At 40.5% G+C, this 24,266-nt stretch overlaps 1 protein-coding gene across 1 annotated transcript in view; it reads left to right on the top strand.

Moving 5' to 3' along the window:
• Nucleotides 1-20,362, top strand: part of ripor2 (RHO family interacting cell polarization regulator 2) — a 55,206-nt gene extending 34,844 nt beyond the window's left edge. Inside the window, 20 exon segments of the mRNA XM_034124819.1 lie at nt 77-100; nt 499-552; nt 7,963-8,112; nt 8,672-8,735; nt 9,087-9,130; nt 9,692-9,817; nt 10,080-10,228; nt 11,333-11,462; nt 11,880-12,026; nt 12,395-12,550; nt 12,552-13,151; nt 13,814-13,998; nt 14,309-14,471; nt 14,569-14,701; nt 15,232-15,393; nt 15,915-16,088; nt 16,503-16,702; nt 16,816-16,899; nt 17,104-17,194; nt 17,808-20,362. Of these exon segments, the coding sequence (XP_033980710.1) occupies nt 77-100; nt 499-552; nt 7,963-8,112; nt 8,672-8,735; nt 9,087-9,130; nt 9,692-9,817; nt 10,080-10,228; nt 11,333-11,462; nt 11,880-12,026; nt 12,395-12,550; nt 12,552-13,151; nt 13,814-13,998; nt 14,309-14,471; nt 14,569-14,701; nt 15,232-15,393; nt 15,915-16,088; nt 16,503-16,702; nt 16,816-16,899; nt 17,104-17,194; nt 17,808-17,908 (2,937 nt within the window). The 3' untranslated portion in view covers nt 17,909-20,362.
• The last annotated feature ends 3,904 nt before the right edge of the window (nt 20,363-24,266 follow it).

The raw sequence follows: 24,266 nt of genomic DNA, 5'->3' as shown, positions 1-24,266 counted from the left end.
CTTTGCATTTTATAAGCAGCCTCAGCTGTGCCGTTTTCTCTGCTAACTGTGATTGTGTGTGTGTGTTTCTCTCCAGGGAGTGCTGTATGATCTTGACAAGGTGAGTTGATGGAGGGGAGGGTCTGCTGTAACAACCGCTTCAAGTTTGCCGTTTGCAGGGGGGAATCTTTGATGTAAAAAATAAAATAAGGAAGGAGAAAAAGCTGCTAAGGAAAAATAAAAGGGGAAGGAGAGTGTAGAATTGAGGGGCTGAAGGATAAAGGATGAAAGAAAAAGAGAGTGTGTGATGGGACAGGTGAGCTGGCTTGGGAGGGATTAGCTGTATTTTCATATAAAACAACAGATATCTCTGTTTAATGATCACAAATGTCACTTTTTTTTTACTAGCTTGCAAAGTGTGCCTCATTAGATCCTGCGTTATGGACATACAAATCAATCAGACTGCTTTAAACAACATGTAGGCACTAGTTAATGTGTGTTCTGTCTGTCTTTCTGCAGCAAATCAAAACCATTGAGAGGTACATGAGACGCCTGGAGTTTCACATGAGTAAGGTAAGAACTGATGTGATGGACTCATATCAGCCAAGGCTTTAAATATACTGTCACAAAACAACTTGTTTAGAGTTTTGTTCCGAGTCTTTTGTCCGATTTGTTTTCTGCTTTTCTGCTTGGAAAACATCCATCAAGTGCTGTTAAAGAGATTTGCCTTTTAAGCCTCTCCACACAACACCCACACAGTTATTCAGAAACCACAACACTGGTGCATTCTTCGGCCTCTCCTAAAACAATAGTTTGACATTTTGGGAAATGCGCTTGTTTACTTTCTTGACAAGAGTCTGATGAAAAAATCAAAATGCCACTCTCATATCTGTTCTTTAAGTTTGAATCTACAGCCAGCATCTGATTAGCTTATCTAGCTAAGCATGACGAGAGATTGGAGACAAGTATAATGTGACAAATTAACAGAAGGGATTATATATTTTTTGTCTCTTTCACTCTGTGCCAGGATGTCGAGAACAATGAAACATCCTGTTTTGATGTAATTTTGGATGTTTGCAGGAAAATAACCAACACATTTGGGTTTTCACTGCCAGCTGGATTAAGTTATTTTCACCCAAGAACATTCATTTATATAGATTTATTTTGTATCCGTTACACAACCTTTTTGTGGTGCAGAAATCTGTACATGCTCTTATCTGGTTCATGTGCTGACGTATTAGGGAAGTTTCCAGCTGTTTTCAATAGTTCAGGCGACAGGTTGCTAGGTAGGGAAACTTTTTTTCCCATATCCTCTTTTGTGGTCTCCACCCTGGTAGTCGGTTCTGGACATTAAGCCCCTCCAAGGTGGCACGGCTCTGTGACATTTCTTCCCACATCCCCTTTTTTGTAGTCGGGGACAGCAGGCAATCAGAAACACAGCGCAGCTCTAAAGGTAACCATGGTTACCCCCAAGACAAAGCCTTTGAAGTCCTGAGGAGCACAGAGGAGACGTTTATCGGTGACCTGGACCCTTCATGTTCACATACATCCTGACGGACCATAAAACTCACCTTTGTCCAAAAGCGAACACGTGTACAGAACAACAGAGAAGAAGAAAAAGAGTCTGGACAGATTTGTGTGTTTCTGAAGGGGTTGAAGATGATACTGAATCTGGGTCAGGGCAGCTGGTGGGTTACAGTGAGGAGTGATTGGCAGCGGTAAAGACGAATGATGAGAGGAGAGAGATGGAGGAAAACGTCTCGAGTCATTTGAAAATACATGATATTGCCTTAGAAACTCAGGGAAGTTATCTGCCTGCAACTTTGACCTTGATAACAGTGAGACGATTCAACGCTTGCTTTGTCTTGTGAGGTTGTCACAGGATTCAGTTAAAACAAACACACACTCAAAGCCTCTCCAGTTAGCATCCAACTTTACTCTGAAGATCTTCTGTTCTTTCAGACTCTGTGCAAAAATAGATTTGAACGCACTTGTAAATATTTGAAGGAGTGACTGATTCATCTTGTCAGGCAGACAAAAAGCGTAAAAGTTGAACCGTAACTAAAAAGTCAGTTAAATCCAGCACTCCCTGTTCTCTTTCATTCTAAATATGTGGCAGTGCTTCTTATCCAAACCCTTGTCTTTTCATCACCTGCCTGACTTTATGTGGGTTATTGGCTGGAAATGAAAGAGTTGTAAATACACAAGAACTAATGACGACAGAAATGCATGTTGGATTCAATAATAAAACGTATGCCAAGTCAACAAGCAGTATTTGATAGCCTGCCATATAAAAAGACAACACACACACACACACACACACACACACACACACACACACACACACACACACACACACACACACACACACACACACACACACACAGAGGACAGGTCCATTTTCCAAACCTCAGAATCAGCAGATGGAGACAGAGTAAGATCAATTGCTGAGCTAAGAGAATTGGCCAACCACAAAGGCATCATGATTAGGAAATTAAAGGGGACCTATCATGCAAAATGCACTTTTGTACGTCTTCTATACATGAATATGTGTCCCCGGTGTTCCAGGGAACTCACCAAGTGTCAGAAAACACAACCCTCTCTCTTTTCCTCCATACCCAAATCTCTAAAAACGGGGCTGCAACGGATCTGATACAGACTGATCCAGATTTGAACATTCCTCTGACGTCAGGACGGTGGAGCTGACCTATCAGGGGAATGAGAGGTTGCCGTGGCATGGTAACAGCATGGTAACACGACGCTCGTAACTCGGCCCCCTCCTTTGCAGGGGGGCGTGGTCAGCTGCAGCGCATGCAAAGACAGGGTGGAGGACAGCAAAATAGAGCGAAATGAGGCATGGCTAAAATGCGTGATCTGTTTGGTATTTTGAAAAAGAAAACTTATAAATATACCTTATATAGGTATGGCCCTACAATATATTATTCAAATATAGCATGATAGGTCCACTTTAAATAACACACACACACGCACACGCACACTCACACACACACACACACTCACTCTCAAAGAGGCTATATGCTTGTACTGTAAAAGGAGTGGCTCTAGTTAAGGATGATTATTCTTTGATAATATTGTATGTTTTTATTCTGTTTTCAATCAGAGGTGTTTGAAAAGCTAGTTGTGTTTGTGAATAATACTTTTTGTTAAGCTACTCCGATAAAACAAAGATTGTTTATTACAGTTTTATCAAATCATTGTAAATGCTGGCTGATGTTGAGCCGTCTGAAGCTTATGTGCTATTGTGGTGCAACCATGTCTATGTTTTTAGGAGAGAGATAGTGATGATTGGCCTGTAAAGAGGAGGAACAATCATCGCCTTATTATACAATTAGACAAATCTGACGGAGTGATGGGTGCCTCAGATATCAAAATTGCTGCCTCAGTAGAGCATGAGCAGAAAACGGATGATAAAACATGAATGTGTGTAAATCAAAGTTAGATGATCAGTCACTAACTATATTTGGTAAACCGAATATATCTCAGTGTCTAAACAAAACATTGTCAGACAGATGCAGAACATTGTGTATAATACTGGATCCAGATAAAGGCAGCATGTGTTTTTTTTACCTCATCTCAGAACAGGACAGTCAGTTATGTATTCAGTAGTTGTGAGCTACAGTGTTCATGTCAGCGTTCCTGCTCAGGCACAGGCCTTTCTCTTTGTGCAGGACAGCTGCCGAGAGGGATGACTTAACAATCATCCATCAGCACGTTGTTAGTGTATATGTGTGTGAGTGTGTGAGTGTGTCATACATCAGCCCCGTCAGTCTTTTGTTCCTGCTCGTGCTGCTGACTGCCTGCAGATGTCTACAGCCATAATTGGCACACATGGAAATCGCAGGTGGCCCAACACAACCCCTATGATGTCCTGGGTAGATAGGGTCGTGTGTGTGTGTGTGTGTGTGTGTGTGTGTGTGTGTGTGTGTGTGTGTGTGTGTGTGTGTGTGTGTGTGTGTGTGTGTGTGTGTGTGTGTGTGTGTGTGTGTGTGTGTGTGTGTGTGTGTGTGTGTGTGTGTGTGTGTGTGTGTGTGTGTGTGTGTGTGTGTGTGTGTGTGTGTGTGTGTGTGTGTGTATGTGTGTGTGTGTGTGTGTGTGTGTGTGTGTGTGTGTGTGTGTGTGTGTGTGTGTGTGTGTGTGTGTGTGTGTGTGTGTGTGTGTGTGTGTGTGTGTGTGTGTGGTGTGTGTGTGTGTGTGTGTGTGTGTGTGTGTGTGTGTGTGTGTGTGTGTGTGTGTGTGTGTGTGTGTGTGGCTAGTTTCAGCAGGGCATCATTAAAGAGATGAGTGACAAAGATTGAAGGTGAGAATAGCAGCTGCCAAGCACCTCCTCTTCCCACAAGGGAGAGGGAAATGGTGTGTTAATCATGTGCCAAATTCAATCCAGAATGAGTGTAAATACTTTGCATGTGATTATTTTTTAATATAGGGCCTTGCTTTCCTCTCTTCCCTTGAATGCTAATCTGGCCACCCCCCCCCTCCCCCCCCACACACACACACACACACACGCCCACACACACAGTTCCCCAGAGAGGGGCTTGTGTGTTTGATGCTGTTTGATGTGGCCCGCCTGTTTTAATCTGCTTATAATCACTCGCCCTCTGGCAGATAGTGTGTGTTTGTGTATACGTGTGTGTGTGGGTGTGAACCCAACATCCCACAATCCTCAATAATGGCCATATCTTAAGAGGATTTCTGCCATATCCTAAAGATTCTCTGCTCATATTTAAAATCCCACAGTTTTAAAGTCTGATATAGAGTAGATACAGAGACAATCCTTTAAAACCCCCAGTGATACTTCAGAAAAAAGCAAGCTGATAAACAAGTATTATTATTTTGCAATTTCACAAGGATTAGCTTTGGAGGGACTAAGATATGGAATTAAATAGATATTTCACCCTTTATACACACAGTATTATCCTCAACCTAGTCATAATTGATTCCCAAATATATATTTTCCTATAATCCCTCACTGCTTCTATGAACTATTCATTTTTTGTCGTCTCACTGAACTGTAATTGATACAGGGAGTCTGGGTCCATTAGAGGACTCGATGTAGAATACATTTACATTTAATATCCGTTCACATCTGGTAATTAAGAAGGGTCAGATGGTTTTTCTGTGGGATGAATTTAAAGCAGGGTTCTTTTGTATTGAGTTTTCCTTTTAATACACACACTGGTGCCATATTTGTGATGGTAATTGCTTGTAGAAAAAGTAATTATTGCTATTGTTAAAGAACAAATGTGACCAATGATCCATTATTAATGTTGGCGATGTTATGCATATGTTTGTATGTTCTTCATTTCCTTTTCTAATTAATTTTAAACTCATCATATAATCTCATTTGTTATGTTGTCCCTACATGACTTAAAGACCTATCTATACAAATGCAATACAAAAGCTCAGGAAGACAACACAGAACATATTAAATACACAGCAATGAAGCTTGATGCGTGTATGCCAGAGATAATATGACATGTTATATATAAAATATCTCTAAATGTTTTGAATTTAGATCATTGTGACCATCTGCCTGTGTTTAGGTTTCTGTCTTTGTTTGTGTATTGCCTTATTAAATTCACTTTTTTTTCTCGGGTGAAATGCCCGAGGCGAGGCAATATGCTGACGGTCCTCTGGAGTGGCGCTTGGCTGACCCTCACAAGGACATTTCCTTGAAGGCAGCAAGGGGCCATTGTAATTGGGGACAAAAATGAGCTTAATTAGCTGATAATGATATGATTACTGATTGCCTGAGCAGAATGATGGCTATTCATCAGCCCGTTTGTTCAGTTCCACTTTTGTCAGACATCATTTTCTCCAAATGAATACCTTATTGTAGTTGTCTGCTTGTATGTACAGTAATGTAACATCTCTTGACTTAATAAGTGCAAGTTAACTTGGATGAAATTCTTTCTTTTGGAAAATTGAGTCACCTCTCTTGTTTTTATTTGTTTTATATAAACACACTTGTTTAAAAGCTGTCGATGTTGGCTCTGAATCAGCTCTAGATTAATCTGCGAGCGGAGAAGAACAGTTGTGGTTGGAGGGTATTTTATAGCTGGCTCAGCTCAGCTGCTGCAGCCCAGCCACATACACCACATACCACAGACAGACAGACAGGGTGGGTCCCAGTCGGGGGTGGGGGGGCTGGTTGGTTTGAGGTGGAGTTGGTGAGATTGGGGTGTGGCTTTTTGTATGTATGTGTGACCAGATATGTTATTTTAACATCAACAGTTTCGTTACTCATCCTCTTGGACAGAAACATCACATTTTCACCAACTGAAACATTCATGTGCCCACTCACCACAACAAAACCATGCTCTCTCTATACATGTAAACATGTCCACAAACAAAGGCAGTGTACGGTTCAGACTGAAAGATACACAAACAAACACACAGAAGCTGTTAGTACGGCAGGAGCCCAAATGGCCCATTTTCTCCCACTTCTCCCTAATGAGTGCCATAAAGAGCGCGAGGCATCAATATTTCAGCGTCCTCGTCAGGCAGCCTGTAATATTTCCTTTTGATGAGGCGCACCAGAGGTGTTTTGTTTTGCCCGGCTGCCACTTCGATCAGATGTGAATTCAGGGAAGGCAGGAAATTATGGAGACAGGATGCGGAAAATCTGGACTGCTGGTGAATTGTGGTTTCTGTGAGATGACTCGGCAAAGTTAGAGAATGAATGGACCCCTAATTATGTTTGGACTCTTAATTATGTTTTGGACATTTCCAAGTTTAACTGATGCAGTTGTATTGTACATTGGGATTGCACTAAGACTTTAGGCAGACATTTATTCGTACCCTACTTTCCCTAGTCCAACATGACCCCAACACATCTAGTTTTGACTACACAAGAAGTTGATATAGTCAATGTGATGTCACCCATTTGTGACATATTTTTGCAACCAACATTGGCACAAGATGATGGACCAAAGTACAATTTTAATTCTGAAAAATACTTTTTCAGGTCACCAAAATGTTTCAGTTAACTTGAAAACACATTGAGAGAACAAGAAAAAACATTTTAGATATTCATAATTATTCAGAATCTTGTAAGATCTAGGAAAGTAGTCCACAGAGCTCAGACCACACAAGCTTCATTACCTTTCCAGAAAAGTCCCCATTGGGTTAAATTAAACTATTAGTGTTGTGGTTACAACATAATATTATCTTGATGACTCATTCCAGTTGAAACTCCAACGTTTCAGCTCCACAGTAAGGCTGTGGATGGACTCGTTCCCTCTCCCTGTGGGTTTTGGGTTAGATCAGGCTGGTGCTGCAAACTGAAATCGGGCAGACGTCTCCATATGAGCTCTAAACACCGTCTGTTGTTCCCCCCTCTTTGGGAGTGTCCCACTGGGCTTGCAGACTTGGACGGAATAAGCGCCTGCCACTGGAGAAAACAGTCACACTACACATCAGTGTATCTCTGTCTTGTCTCATCTCTCTTGATAACTGTCCTTTATCTATATCTGACTTTCTCTTTCATTATTTTATATCAACCTGTTCGTTATCTCTACCTTTACAGCCTCTTTTCTTTTTTCTGGAGTCTGAACATTGTAAAAGTTACATTTTATTTAGACACTCTTTATATACATTTCATCAGAATTTCTTCCTTGATAAAATGCCTAGTTTTGCTGTTGTTGAAGACCCAATGCTAATGACTTCTGACGCCTAAAGCCGAGTTGGCCATCGTTGGATGACTCCCAGTGAGATGTGAGCACATCCAGAATAACTTGGATTGCATGAGGACGTTATTTTCGGGTAATTTGTGCCCTGCCCAGGGATATTTTGCTGTTCAACGTAAGGAGGGGTCCAAACTTCAAAGACTTGCTTCGTTTCATTAGTGCAGAAGTTTCCCTTTCCACGAATGAACATGAGAGTTTGCAATGGAATATACATACTATTGGCTTCTTTCTTGTGTAACGTTTATTAAAGATGGAGGTACTCTGTGTGTGCTTTCAGGTGGACGAGCTGTACGAGGCCTTCTGCATCCAGTGCCGTCTGAGGGATGGAGCCAGCCGGATGAAGCAGGCCTTCTCCTCCTCTCCCTCCACTAAAGGCACCAAGGACAGCATCGCAGAGGTCAACCGTCGCTACAAGGAATACACAGAGGTACTGGCATATCGCAGTGTTTAAAAGGGGCCAACTGCTCAAAAGAAATAGGGGGCAGCCCTCCTGGCTCCATACAATCCAAATGTAAAGTCATATAAACAAACTACCTACTATCTAATAGCAGGGAAACAGCACCCAATTTCAACCAAACTGCTAAATATACAAAACTATCAAAACGTACATGAACCCTGTACCTTTTAATGTGATTTAAAAGCCTTTGATGCAGCTTACTTTAAACTAAAATATCCAATAAACATTGGCTCAAAGAGGACAACACCCACAACATTCTTAAACACCCAAATGACTGTTTACTGTAATTTGTAAACACTGACATGTACTGTATTGTCACATACTTAAAGTGTGACCTTTAAATCTTGAAAACGCACACATCTGTCATCTCCTGTCTGCAGGGCTTACGCCGGCCGTCCTGCCTCCTCCAGCTTACTGTTGACTGTCAGTCAAAAGTCTCTTCAGATAACTTGATTACTATTGTTGTTCTTGACTTGCGAAACAAAGGGCTGTTTATGTGATCAGTGTTATCTCTCACTCAATTCTGCAGAACATGAGCACGTTCGAGAGCGAACTGGAGAACCTGCTCGGAGAGTTTCATATCAGAATGAAAGGTAAGGAATATGACAAGTAAACCCACTCACAACCGGTGTTCATTTCTGAAAAAAAGAAGCATTAATGCTCTGCTGTCTGCAAGAATGTTGAGAGCTGACAGCTGATCATCACTACACAACCTACCTCCTGTTTGGAGCATGTTCACACTCCTACTAGAACACTTAGAGTTCATCATTATGTAACAGAAAGGTCATACCTTTGTAGTTTATTTCCATTCAAAGAAATGTGTACTACAATTAAACCCTACATTGTAAATAAAGCTCAATACTAAAGTCTCCTGAAAAAAAATAGATATTCGGCTTGTCTTCTTAAAAGATTTTAAACCAATGGATTTTTCTTCTCTCTCCCAGGTTTGGCAGGCTTTGCTCGGCTCTGTCCTGGAGATCAGTATGAGGCAAGTTTTTATTTTGTTATGTAACACATGGCTGTTACAGCAACTTGGAATCTATGTGTGAAATATTGCAAAACCATTTAGTTAAGACATAACAATTTACACTTTAGGTTTAAGCAAAAAGTGGAATTTGGTAGATTTCAGCTGAATCAAATCATATAACGAGACCCATCAAGTAGTGGAAAGTAACTAAATACATTTACTCAAGTACTGTAATTCAGTAAGGTCTTTAGATAACTGTATTTCCATTGTTATGCTACCTTATACGCCAACTTCACCACTGTACAATATTTCCCTCTGATATGTAGTGAACACATAATGCATCATTAATTATAATCAAATGGGCAGAGTACTTTAACTTGTGGTATACTTTGTGCTTATACTTTACTTTTACTGAAGTAAGATTTGTAATGGTATTGCTATCTTTACTTGAGTAAAGAATCTGAATACTTTTTACATCACTTTTACATTTTTTTTTTGCCATAAAGTATATCTTATGAGGCCATTAAAGAATTGTCCTTCCTCTGGCTTCAGGCTTACTTTCCTATTCTCTCCTAACTTTAGATCTTCATGCGGTACGGTCGCCAGCGGTGGAAGTTGAAGGGAAGAATTGAAGTGAACTCCAGACAGAGCTGGGACGGAGACGAGATGATCTTCATGCCTCTCGTCACTGACCTCATCAACATTAAGGTAGACATCCAGATTCAAAAAACTTCAGTAAACTATCACCGTGTATGGTTAGGAAAATAACAATGTAGAAATCAGACATTCATCCTACTGTACTGTATGTGCAAGTTTGTTTGTCATTGTAAGAAAACTATTCATCAACAATCATCTGACTTACGTCTTGATGTCATAAGAACATTAAACTTACGTCTTAATGTCAGATGAAGATTATTTTAGTTTTCCTGGCCTGGAGTAGTACATAAAAGTGTCTTTGTTCCTCCATCAGGTGACAGAGCTGAAGGGCCTGGCCACTCACATGCTGGTGGGCAGCGTGATCTGTGAGACCAAGGAGCTTTTCACTGCCATGCCTCAGGTGGTCGCTGTGGACGTCAACGACCTGGGGACCATCAAACTCAACCTGGAGGTCACGTGGTAGTAAGTAGACTTTGATACGTACAGCAAGCAGGTCACGTTTCATGTTATCCATCATGGTTTGCTTCACTAAAGTGTTATTCAGTTATTCAATTAGTTGGTTTCTTTATAAAAGAAAACGTTATTCCTAAAATTACCATAGGTTTATCAATTCATAACTCCATGTGACCTTGACTTCTTTCGCATGACCCCACAGTGAAGAACATATCCAAGAGTGGAGATAATTCTTCATGAATTTAACTAAATCGGAGCTGCGTGCAGAAGTGTTTTAAATAGAAAGTCTTTATTGAAAGTGCATGTGTTTGAGAAGATGTGGTCATTCTGGATAAATGACGCTTGGATTATTATGCACAGGTCATGTTTGTAAACTGATGGTTTGATATAGTTTTGCTTTTTTTAAAGTCTGCCCTAATTTTCTTCAATTCATCAGGACTTTTTTTTCCAATTTTTGATTTGGACGTTTTCTGTGGAGGCATGCAAGGATAAAAATAAGATGTATTTACCACTGTCACCAGGAGGCTAATTTGAGCTAATATAGCTTTAAAAGATGTATTTTATTTATTTTCAGTCAACTTTAAATAAGCAATTTAAATGCATGCACAGTCAATATCTCTCTTCAAGCAAAATTACCCGCAAACACCTATAATAACCTTTATTAGTATCGTATCTATGAATTCAATCAAATGTGTTATGGTTGTTCTGCCATCTGGTGGAGAAACATTGTTATTTGTATTTGTATTTATTTATAGAAGGACCATGCATACAAAAACATTAATCTCAGCAAAGAGAAGAGATGCAATATGCCAGATTATAGCTAATAGCTAATTTCCATCTGTGGTCCTCAGGCAGGTTCATAACAATCAATAAACAAATAATAACATTGCATGATCTCTATCAGTCAAACCATTTTAAAACCTGATTTAAGTACAGCTCAATAAATTAATACATAGTACACTTGAAATACAGTCTATTACAATCTATGGAAGATAACTAAGCAAATAAATCCTCCGCTCTGACAAAACCAAATTAATGAAATCCCTTAAATAGTACATGTTGGTAGGCATTGATAAATGGCATAACAATCTTCTTGTTTCATTCCCCCTTTAGCCCCTTCGATGTCGAGGACCTGACTCTGTCCTCTGGTAACGTGAGCAAAGCCACAGCGCTGCAGAGACGAGTGTCCGTCTACAGCCAGGGCACACCGGAGACCCCCACCTTCCAGGACAACTCCTTTTTCGTGAGTAAAACTCCTTTAGCTTCATCGGTGGTGTCGTAGTTTTTGTAGCACTGAGATCATTCATCATCTAGACTAGTAAAGAAACATCAGCACTTTATGTGTTTTAGGCTACATCAAGGTGAAATTGTAGTAAAAGAGATGACTTTATGTATTTTACACCTCCATAGTCCCTGCACACTTACCAGACTAATAGCTTGACTAATGCTTGTGTTAGAAAACGCCAGTGCTACCCCTAAACTAACCCTCCCCGTGTCCCTGCTATCCTCCTCTCCTCTCCTTGCATTTCCACGTCAAAACCCCCTTACCCACACTCTGTCCCACTTTACACGTTTATCCATCCCTCCTGCATCTCACTCACCTGCCCCTCACTCGAATACCCAACACCTTGTCCCAAATGCCTGCGTGCATTGTGTAAAGAAGTGGCGGCCATATCCCGTGGAGCGCCAGCGCCTCTCCTTCCTGCACATGCTCCGAGAAACCCTGCTAGAGAAGCTCAGGCGCAGTCGCTCGTTTGGTGACCTGGCCTCTCTCCGGCCAAGGCCCAAATCCAGTCTGGAGGTCTATGTGAGTGTGTTGCGGCCCCTCAACCCTCCTTACCTGACTTTGTGTGCCCCCTTCCTCATTGACACAATAGGGATGTAGTCTTTTCTGCTGGTGTGGATACACTGGGGCTTGTCCTGTCCATTTCTGTGGGCTGCAGGATGCACTCTTTGCATGTGTATTTGCATGTATTCTTGTTACCTAAGTGTGATCGATCTTGGTTGTTAGATCTGGTTATTAGAATTCAGAAAGAAAAGTGGAGTGAGACTGGATTTGTAGTGTCTGCAATCTGTTTTTCAACTTTCTCTTGAACTTTTTCATCTCGAGTGCACTGATTTGAAGCTATGAATCTATTTTGTGACACATACTGACTGTGCTGTCTGTCCCTTCAGTCCACTCTACCAGATGACATGTTTGAGAACGGCGGCTGCGGCGTGGCAGAGTGTAAGCGCCTCTCCTTCACCTTCTCGGACACCTCCGGTTCCTCGCCCAGCCCGGCCCCGAGCTCCCACTCCCACGGCCAGTCCAACCCTGAGATCACAGTCACCCCCCCCAGAAATAGACCTATCGTCGACGCAAATCCTGCCTACAAGGGCAGACTCCATTGCTGAGGAGCATTTAGTGGAGGAAGAAGAAGAAGAGGAGGAGGAGCAGGAAGAGTATGAAGAGGATGGGGAGACGGCTAGCAGAGGAAGTCGGCGCACCAGTGCCAGCCTCGCCAGTGAGGAAGCCGAGGTGGCAGAGGACTCAGAGTGGGAGCGCACGGAGTCGCAACGAAATTCTGATTCCAACTGCGGTTCAGCGTCGCTCTGCTCTGACGGACAGCTGTGCACGGTGGCTCCAGAGGACGTTTTCTTAGATCACACCGATGAGCTGAAACCTGTGGAACTGGACACAGAGGAGGAGGGCAGCCTGACCCGGCAGCTCGTAAGAAGGCTGACCTCTTCGGAAATCATGTCGCCAGGTGGGAGCTCAGCGGAGGGAGGGGGGAGTCCGAGCTGGGCGGGCGAGGGGAGCAGAGCGTTCCTGGAGAGCAGCCTGGAGGAGGCCATCCACAGCCTGCTGATGAGGCTGGAGGCCCTGACGCACCGCTGCCGAGAGCTGCAGGACCTGGAGCAGGAGGTGATGCGCCTGGAGGATCTGCTCAAGGTGACTGAACCTTTCTGTCTCCCTTTTACACGTATACCTGTACAAGATCTTAGGAAATCTTAGATTGTTTCCAGGTTAGAAGAGAACAATTACATTAAAGCAGTCATTGGCAGGACATTCTTGGATCTTAGGCACCCTCCAACAATGAACAAATATTTATGGATATAGGGGAAATCACACAAGTTAAATTAAATAAGAGTTTATGACTTAAACCACTTCAAGCTTAAATATAGGGCTAACATATAAATAAATAAAATGGCGTTTAATTATTATATATGTGCAGCTGCTCCTCATCTGAGGACTCCACAGACCACTGACTCATTTAAGAAGGGCCTAAAAACCTTTCTTTAAAAAAAAAAGAAGCCTTTTATTAAACTTGTGTTGTTTTTTTTAAAGTATATATATTACTTTTAGCAATGGAAGGTGCTTTACAAATACAATTTTTTATTATTATTATTATTATTATTATTATTATTATTATATAATTGATTAAGAAAATATCTAATGTAATATAGATAAACATATATAAGAAAGAAGATAATAATTCAAATGTTCTACATACAGGAAAGTAACAAGTCACTAAAAGTGATAAAGTAGAAATGGTAAAGAGTTTATAAATGAATGAGTATTTACCCCCTCTCTCTCCCCCCTCTCCTTCACAGTGTCGCCTCCCGGGTCACAGGAGCCGGTCGTCCAGCCTCAGTCTGACGGTGGAGAGCGCTCTGGAGAGTTTCGACTTCCTCAACACCTCCGACTTTGATGACGAAGACACTGGAGACGAAAACACCATCCTCAGCACCCCCCCACAGAGGTCTCCGCTCTTTGATGCTGATGGAGAAAGGATCGGGTGAGTGGGAAAGACATTTACACTAAGTACATGTTGTTGTATAATAAGGTTTAACTGCTTATTGGAAGTGTCTGCACTGAAAATGGAAACAAGATGTTTTTGTAAGGCTATCACAAACAATTATCCAGAATTATTTAAATAATTTAAATTTAACTGAATGCCTGCCTCTTCATTGACTAAAGGATTTGATAGAAATTCTGAATTATCTTGCATCATAGCAGGACCCCATTGAAATCCATTTTAGTGCAATTGATTACTGTTCTGTGTGTTGCTGCTGCCCCCTGTTGGTGACTCTTGGTATGTGTCTCAGTGGCCAGCATCCAGAGGCCAGAGGTCACCTGAGTGAAGCCCTGACAGAGGACACCGGGGTTGGCAACAGCGTGGCAGGAAGCCCCCTGCCGCTCACCACAGGAAATGAGAACCTGGACGTGGCGATCGTCATCCACCTGCAGTACTGCAATCACCTCATTCAGGTAGATGTTTTTGAAGTATGAATGATACATGCAAAGTAAAAGTTAGATATGAAACAGTTCACTGCATCATGTATTTTCTGTCTTCCTGTAATGACAGCTGTTGAGCAGCGGGTTGGGTTTGTGGCAGCGTCGCAGTATTCTACTAAAACTGTCCGCCCAGAGTCAGCTGTTAGAAGAGCTGTCAGAGCTCAGTGCGGACCAACTGGGATCCATTACATCTGCTGCTGACGGTAGGTAGCAACACGTGAAAACTGTTTTATTTTTTTGTGTGTTTACTGTGCAACAGTGCATCTGAGAAAGGTAATCTGAGAGTTTATACCACGCTGTCTCTTGCTTGGAAGGTTGCTTTTGAAATGTAATAGTTACAGATTACACAGTAATGTCACTTAGTAGATTTTTATTTTTGATAACTGTTTTTGATAATTTCACGGCCGTTAAACAAGATAGAAGAACAACTTATAATATTGTTACTGGAAAGAATAACTTTGGATATAACCCTTTTAATATTCACCATCCTTTTGTTTAGTAGCAATAGTTTAACAAGTAATTTGTCTCAGTAACTGTAACGGATCAAATTTTAAATTGATCTTGTAATTTCTTTACATAATGCATTTGCATGTGACTACTGTAGTTACTCACCAACACTGGTTATACTTATTATTTTAGTATTTTATAAAGAATGATTACTTCACAACAGAAGGGACTCTCTGATGTGAGGGTTTGTAGCGTCTGACCTTGGTTTTGTCCTCCTCTCCCTCAGTGCTCCCGGGCCTGGCAGAGCGGCCCCAGCTGATGGCTCTGTGGTCAGAATGCAGCGGGTCTGCAGGACTGTTCCACACCACACTGGACCGAGTGTTCAAACACATGAACCAGCTTTACACAGCAGTGCTGCAGGAGAGACACCCACACAGCGCCGACACAGGTTCATCATCTCTGTTTTCTCTCTGTAAACAAGCCGAAGGGCAAAATGGAATAGTAATGACTGTTAGGTTTTAACTGATTTGTTCATTTTGTTTGAACTGTCTCCCTGAAGGAAGATTAAATCATTGTCGCTGCTTAGTTTCAAATGTATTTAATTTACATGGCACTTAAAAAGCAAGTGATTTTTGCACCAAAGTATACATGTATACGCATAAATACATACGCATATCGGCATAAATATAGATAAGATAAGATGGACCTTTATTAAGGTATGTGTGCCGGTAAATTACGATTGTAACTAATTTAAAACCAGGTTATCTAATAAAAACTGAAAAAGAAACACAGACAAAGAATAAAGAATATGTCAAGTTTCAAATGTGGTTCTAAAAATGCTAAATAAAACACAATTAAAGAGACTAAATGGAATAGTAAATCCATAGTAAATATTTCATAGATCCCTGCAAGTGCAGTTCCAGTTGGCTAAAAACAATTTTCCCTGACCTCTGATCTCTTTCTCTCCAGTGATTGGTCTGGTAGTGGGTGAGATGGTGGACAGGAGCGATCTGGTGTCGGCTCACTGTCCCCTCGCCGCTGAGCTCTCCCAGGACGTCCTGACCGTGTTTCAGTTCCACGGCTACATCTTACAGCATGAGCTGCAGGACATGGAGACACACCTGCTGCATCTGGCCAGAGAAGGTGAGCAAAAGTGGGGAGACATTCACAAAACTACAGTGCTTTACTGTCTACAGGTTATATACAGTAATGTTTAAACTAGAGCTGCAACCATTTATCGACTAATCCATTATTCCACAAATGTAAAACAAGCTATTTTGAAATTATTCATTATAAAAATCTGAGAAAAATGTTCTTTTCAGCCTCTCAAATATGGAGATATCCTGTATTTTTATTTAAAATCATAATAAACTGAATATCTTTGAGTTTCTGACAAATCATCAGCTTGGAAACAGATATAGATAGTTTCAATGACTTTTTTTTAATTAGCATTTTATCTAATAATTAATTAACCTAAAATATTATCGGTACTGAAAACTATTTTAGTATTATTATTGGGTTTAAATCTCGTGACGTGTGTGTGTGTCTCGTACCCAGAGGTGTTTTCAGAGGCTCTATGCAGCGGGGATTACTCTCAGTGTGTAGCAGAGCTGGAGGCGGTGCCTGTGTCCTCGCTGTGGCCCCGAAACAGCTCCCTGAGGGCCCTCGCCTCCCTGCTCACTGCGGAGGACCCCCGGGTCAACAAGGCCGCAGCCGACTACCTCTGCTCTGCATCAAACAGCCACTTCAGGACCAGAGTGAGTAGTGATCGAGCAAAGGAGCCTGTTAGAGAGATGTGTGAGGAGGCAAACAACATCTGAAATAGTTGTGACAGATGCTGTAAGCCATGTTTTAATGTTTGTGTCTACAGGCAGTGGAGTGCTTTACCCACGCGCTGTCAGAGGCTGGAGTTCAGAGCCAGAGGGCGGCCTGCTCGGCTCTCAGCTGTCTGCAGGTCAGTGTCCTCTAACAGCATGCATACAGACGTGATACTGTGGGGATATGGAGCTGCTGTACTATAGCTACTGATACTATTTCAAAGATAGCTTCGCATTTTGTCATGTTATAATAATATGTCTATGTAAGATGGCCACTGTAATCATTAATCCCTCATTTACTGACTGTGATTCATTTAGCTACTCTTTCTGTGTGTCTGTAGGCAGTAGAGAGCATCAAGGCGGTGGTCGCTCTGTGTGACTCAGCTGATGAGGAGCTACGCCATGTCGCCATAGAAACCCTGCTCACATTTGGTGAGTAACACATTAATGGAAAAACTAATGTTGCTCAGCTTGAGTTTTGTTTCAGCTGCCACAAACAATACCTCATGCCTTTAAAAAGTCATTAATATTGTCTGTTTCGTTAAATCCAAAGACAAATGTATTTTCTTCAGCATATTTATAAATATGCCGAGGTTGCAAACCAGATCTGACCTTCTAAAAAGTCATTTGTAAGGCAAGGCTGTTTTATTTAAAAAGCACATTTTATACCCAGCTTAATGTTCAAGTTGTTGTATGCTAAAAACAAATAATTTAAAATTAATTAGTCTTTTGCCAGAAATAAGTATATTTCATAAACTATAAAAGTAATTGCATTCATCCCTTTTCTTTCTCACACTCACTCCCTCTCTCTGTCTGTTCCTCTCTTGGTTGATTGCTGTCTTGAGGCAATTTGCGATTTCAACTATCAGAACCAATGGCAATAATTACTTTGTGAATATCATGTGAAAGCTCTCGTGTCTAACTTCAGTTGCTCTTGCAAAATCAATCTCTACTGCGTTGATCTTTAGTAGCAGGTCATTTGTCTTCACTGAAAGCTGCTTGGCGTTGCAGTGTTTATAATGACCCTTGTGTGTGTGTGTGGCAGGTGAGGAGGGGCGGCTGGCGTACGAGCAGCTGGACACGGTGCCGGGGGAAATCATCCGCCTTGGCACGCGGCGAGGAAACGCTGTCACCACTGCCTTCTGAGCCACCGTGCCACTGAAAAACATCACAAAAGACATCTCAGCCTGACCTCGGAGAACAGCTACACTTCACATGGCTGCTCAGTGACTGATCTCTTTCTCGATCTGCTTTTTGGCGCAGACTTAAGGATCTCCACACCGCCACATTAGATCACTGTTCTTGATACTGCCTCCTATAAGGAACTAACACGACGGTCTTAACCACAGAGGACACACAACCTAAACGCCTCCTGAACGCACACTTACACTCCTCGTTCCTCCATTTTCTCCACTCTCACACACCCCTACACTCCCCCCTTTCCTTCCCCTGCTTTCTGAGCCAGGCAGACCGGTCACGCGGAATTAAACTGGAGAGCACAAATTTGAGTGGACACAAAGACGCTGAAAGCTACTTTAAAGACCGTGGAAAGTAGATTTTTGAAAAATGCATCTTCACACAAGCTCAGTCAACAAACCACTGCACAACATCACTTACTCACTGATTTATACTCACTGATTTATAATCATCTCGATTGTTGCACAGTCAGTTGTTTCACGCAATATACTAACCATGATCTTTGTATAAGCACTGTCTATCACAAGAGATGCTTTCTGGCACTTTCGGAAGATGTGCACTGTTGTTAGGCATGTAGATATGGCATATTTCACACAGCAGTATGCACTTGTTTTCAAAGGATATTTTTGGTTCTGTTTTCTAGTACGTTCCATTTTGTGTTTCAGGGATTCTTGTACAATTGGAAGATGTGCGTTTTATGGCAGGGAGGCAATAATACGTTGAGAATGGCTTTCGAAGAAGAAGTGATTTTCTGGTTTAAAAGCCCTACCTTAACAGCAGTTTACAGTCTAAAAGGATTTTGACCTTAGGTTTATTTCAGTGGAGGGAAAGTAGAAACTGAATGGGGAAACTGGTGAACACAGTGCCCACGTTTCACTCACTCAGCGGTTTATATCAGAGATTCCTCATACTTGCAGTTGAACAAGTGCAATTTTTCTGTACATACATGACTCTTTTGCACCTAGCTGACACAAGAAGACATTTGATTAAGTCAGCGCTGACCATTTGAGCCTTGATGTGTTCGAGCAGGCCGGTCTCCACAGAAACTCTTTTGTTAATCTAATTTCCTACCAGGTACAGAGCGACTCCAGGGCAATACATTTACTGTACATTCTTACAGTATGTGAGGTAACGGCAGGATTAGAAATGAAGCTTTTCTTCTGATAAGCTGCAGAATGAAGGGTTATGTTTTCGGTCAGTTTTATTTCCCTCCATCCCAACTGTGATGTGGGAAAACTGACCCGAGGTAAGCGCCTAACTCCACCTGTTCTCATTGTAACTGTACTACTGAGTCTTGTGCTAGTGCACGACGACAACTCACATTTGTTCACACACCTTATTTATTATTGACTTCTAATATTCTTTGGCGTTATCCTGTAAAAGTGCAGATAACATTGTTATGTATATGAAATGTATATTTATGTTCTATTTTGAATCAGGTCTAGTACTTGAAATATTGTTAATCGTTTGAAAAAGCTTCCTTGTTATTACGATGCAAATGATCCCATGCTTAACTTTAATTGGAGTTTATTTTGAAGGAATTATATTAGATGAATCATTATTTTGAAGATTAAGATTTGCTAATAGTCTAATAATATTATAGATTTCCTTTCCCTAAAAGGTCCCAAACATATTAGACATTTTACTTTTTTAATTACTTAAGATTTACGTAACCAAAGGAAGAATTGATTTTTAAATTATAATAAGAGCTCATAATTCATAAAGGAGAATGTATTTTTCAACATTTCAACATTTGGCCACAATACTCAGACTTACCTTTAAAAGCACAACTTCAAAATAAGACGAACACATAATATATGAATCTCGATGTTTGGTTCTAACTGCACAGCCCAAAAGCCATATTGAAAAAAAGCAAGTGGTAATATTTTTATGAAATGTATTTTTCTTTTGTATTATCTGCAAATGTGTGAAGTTGTTACTAAAAGCTGAAGATGTTTTTTTTCTATACAGCCTTTTGCAAAACAGTGTCCATATTTTAAGAGTTACTTTTATTTCTTCCACGATGTGAATAGCATTACAGTATTTTGTTAAAGTATTTTATCCATTCACTCATTCATTGTTTGTTTATTTTTGAGTGAGCTACTTTCTTTTACAAACTTGCAGTTTACTAGTGTTTACTTCAAGTTGATTTACGGCTGTTCAATTCCTGTATACCACACAGTGCAAGTTGTCAAAATCTGCACATCTATTCTTATTTAGCGCCTGGTTTGAAGAATAACCTGGTCTACTTTACTGAACTCTTTATCTGTTTCTGTGCTCAACAGCTTCCTTACTCATCAATTAAGTTGCATAATACCATTCTCCATTGTGGTTAGCAGTATTTACTCTGCTCATCATACGTTGCAATAAAGTTTATTTTTGCATAATTAAAACTCTGAAATTGTGGATTTTTTAACATAAAGGAAAGTGTTAAATGTTCGACAAGACCAATGTATGTACAATTTGGCTAGCATTGTCTTATTTTACAGATGAAATATTAGGGGGAAATCATGGTCCATAGTTTAATACATAAATGAAATCCAAAAATCTTATTTTCATTTTTACTTTGTTGATTTTTAGAGTTATTCATTTTTTGCCCCGAAAATAGGTTTAAGACAATAGAAAATAATTGGCAATGAAGATGTAGAGCAGGGGTGTCCAGACTAAGGCCCGGGGGCAAAATGCGGCCCGCGGACCATTTTGAATCGGCCCTCAGCTAATTCTAAAAGTATAATGTAATACGGCCCACAAATGAAACTTGTGCTTGTCTTATATTGTACTTCTTAAATATATATGTAAAAATATATTACACAGTAGTATTCATGTGTTAATAAGCCCACTTTCAAATAAATAGTCAATTAAAGTTGGAAACATTTTCTAACATATCTTAGTTGATCAAAAAAAAGGCCCAATAACTTATTTACCCTTCATATTTCCCCTTTTTATAAGCAAACTGAGGGATGAGCTGCCAACAAAATAAATGAAGCCCTATGTAGAGCTGTGATATAGGCTGTTTTTTTCTTAAAGGGGACCTATCATGCAAAATGCACTTTTGTACGTCTTTTATACATGAATATGTGTCCCCGGTGTTCCAGGGAACTCACCAAGTGTCAGAAAACACAACCCTCTCTATTTTCCTCCATACCCAAATCTCTAAAAAATGGGCTGCAACGGATCTGATAAAAACTGATCCAGATTTGATTGATTGATTGATTGAAAAGTTTATTAACAGCTTGTATATTGGGTACAGTACAGTACAGCTCAAAACATACAATTGTTAAGGGGATGCAGACCAAGACTTTCGTCTTGTTTACATCAGGGTCCCCCATTTCCAATTCATCATATTGAACACTGTCCTGACGTCAGGACAGTGGCGCTACGGCTATTGGGCCAACTCCACCAATCAGGAGGAGACGGCCACGGCCATTGCCGTTCGAAAGCGCTGGAGACGCTGTAGTACATATGCCAGGCCTGTAGATGGTGCTGTTCTCACATAATCTGCCCTTGCAAAAACAGAGCTAAAAAATGTCAAATTGAGCAAAATGAGGAATGGCTAAAATGCATGATCTGTTTGGTATTTTGAAAAAAAAAAGTATAAATATGCCTTATATACTGTAGGTATGGTCCTATACTATATTATTCAAATATAGCATGATAGGTCCACGTTAAGGCATTTTCAAGTATCAAGCATCATTTACCTACATTTGATACATTTTGCTGACTTAAAACTTAACTTATGAGGCAATATACCTCCAGCGAGTGGCCCAGCCCTTTGTATATCTGTCTGCAGGGCCGAATTCACCATATACATTGGGGGGGACACATCCCCCTATATTCTTTTCATATGTAAATTGGTTCTGCCTTGTTTGTTTATGCATACCTTTATTTTGTACCCGGGGGTGTATTTCGCTGTCGCACGTCTGAGTCCAGCTTCAGTTAGCTTGATGCTCCAAGCAGGTCAGTCATGTTTTAATTTGCCCTCCATCAGTTCTGGTATCTTTTCTAGTTAGCCCTAAAGTAATCTATATTATTTTATTTCGTAATGTTAATGAACCCTCCGGTTTAGCTTCTTTGTGTAAGTAACTTGTAGTTCTGATGTTAAAACTGAACTTTTCAGGAATAGTAGCTAACTAGCTGTGGGCTAGCTGGTTTCAGTTGCTAGCCAGGGTTTGGCGGGCTAGTGTCAGCTATGTGGAAAATGACGGTGTCGTTTTGGATGTAATCCAATACATATTTATTCATGTGGATTATTTCTATTTTATTTTGTCATTTGTAGAGTGTGGAAAGATTTAAAACTGTGATGTGTGATATCTATGGAATACCAAAGGTGCCAGAATTAATTAAATAAATACTCTACAATTATTATGAAATAGTATTTCAACAAAACAAAAGGGCAATAAAGTGTTCCTGTTTCTACTGAAATTGCGTGGCACAGACCTTTCTATGGATTGAAATGCTTTAATATGATTATGGTTATAGTTGTACTTTATTCATCCCTAATCTCTGCCATTACAAACAACGAAACAAGAAAAGCTAAACTAGATAAAATAGGGCGATGTAATACAATGCACAATTAGACATTATGGTAAAACATGTTAACCAGTTAAGCCCCAAGCCTGTTTTTCAGGTCTCAGGCTCGAAAATGACATTCCCAGAACAATTGACTATATCTTCACTTCTAAAATGGGTAAATGAATAATCTTTTTTCTCAAAACAATGATAAACCTGTGAGTTGGATGTAGAAAAAGTCAGAATCAATATAGATGTTTTTAAAGTAAATTCAGATTGAACATAGTAAAAAAGTGTAAATTATAGTGTCCGTCCAAAAAATAAACCATTACTTATAGTGAAAACCACCCTTGAATGATGGGATAGTAGACTAAAAGCTTTAGGAATCCAAACTATAACATATAAGTACCGTCTATCAAGATTGATGCAAAACAAGTATTTCCAAGGTACACCTTTATATGATCATTATAGTAATACAAAATAAGAGAATAACAGGTATGAAATAATTCCAACTCATACTACAGTTTAAAAGGAGAGTGATTTGTAAAATATGCATAAAGAAAAAGTAAATCTGTTCAGATCTGTTTCATATGGTTTTGAGAGATGTATCCATAGATTTAGTCCCTAATTTTGCTCTCAAAGTGCACCAGATTGATGCATTTAACTTCAACATTTTAAAAAAAAACTTCCCGGGGGAGCATGCCCCCGGACCCCCCTAGAGGAGGTTAGGTCCACCGCCTGCCCACACCCCCCGTCAAATTGTCCCACCCACATTGAGGATGCTTCCTACGCCCATGCCTGAGACAGTTTCGTGAATATTGTTGTTTTTTGCCCCCACAGGCAGGGGCATGGGGTTTAACAGGTTTTAAAGTATCCCATGTGTTAGTGAATTTTTATATATTTTCCTTTAGAATGGCAGGAAATTTGTATTCAAATTTTGATTGAATTTTTGGTCCACCCCAATGTTGACTCCATGAATACGGCCTTGGCCCTCGGTGAAAGAGGTTTGGACAGAGGCTAAGGAGGGAAGATGAAAAGACAGAAGAAAGGAACGTAGGCAAGGGCTATCAAGAGAAGAAGGAGAATTGAAATAGAACGGATGGATTGAGAAGACAGGAGAGCGGAGAGGAGTAACTTTCTTTCCTTTGTCGTTCTATCCCCATGTTTCTTCCTACCAACAATCCTCACATCTTTACTATCCAACTCTCTACTACTCCCTCCAAAAAGACAAACTATTACACTCCACTGACAGACGTACCCCAACCCCCTCTTCCAGAGCGACAGTGTCTGAGTGATTCACAGTGCAGCCTTACATAAAGGTGTGTCTGCCATAACATTGCTAACAGCTCAGGGCCACAGCTGGCAGTGAATGCAATTAATTATTGGAGAAAAATCAATAAGCCTTTCCTGCAACATGGTGGCAGATTGATCCGCACCATAGACAAAGCAGATTTTTCTTTGAGCGTCCACTCCGGGTGATCAGGATTGCTCCCATACTAAAAGGCAATTCAACATATGTTCTGCCCATCTGTTATTAAAAGTACAAAAGAGTCACATCTTTATTCTAACAAAAATGCTACATGTTTACCTTCATTATATATTCTGGAGTCTGAAGGCTTAACAGCCGATATCTTTCATTAGGGACTTTGACCTCCTTTAAAGCCAGTGAGGGGATATGATTTAAGAATCTTGCATCAAGGTTTCAAAATGGAACAGATGCAGTCCAAGTTTGTATCTTCTCAATGCATTTGTGTTAAGTGTTGTCTTTCTAGACCAAGTGATAAGATGAAGTATATTG

The sequence above is a fragment of the Trematomus bernacchii genome, unplaced genomic scaffold (assembly GCF_902827165.1).
Source record: "Trematomus bernacchii unplaced genomic scaffold, fTreBer1.1, whole genome shotgun sequence".
Classification (NCBI taxonomy): Eukaryota; Metazoa; Chordata; class Actinopteri; order Perciformes; family Nototheniidae; genus Trematomus; species Trematomus bernacchii.
This window is presented reverse-complemented; position numbering and strand designations above follow the sequence as displayed.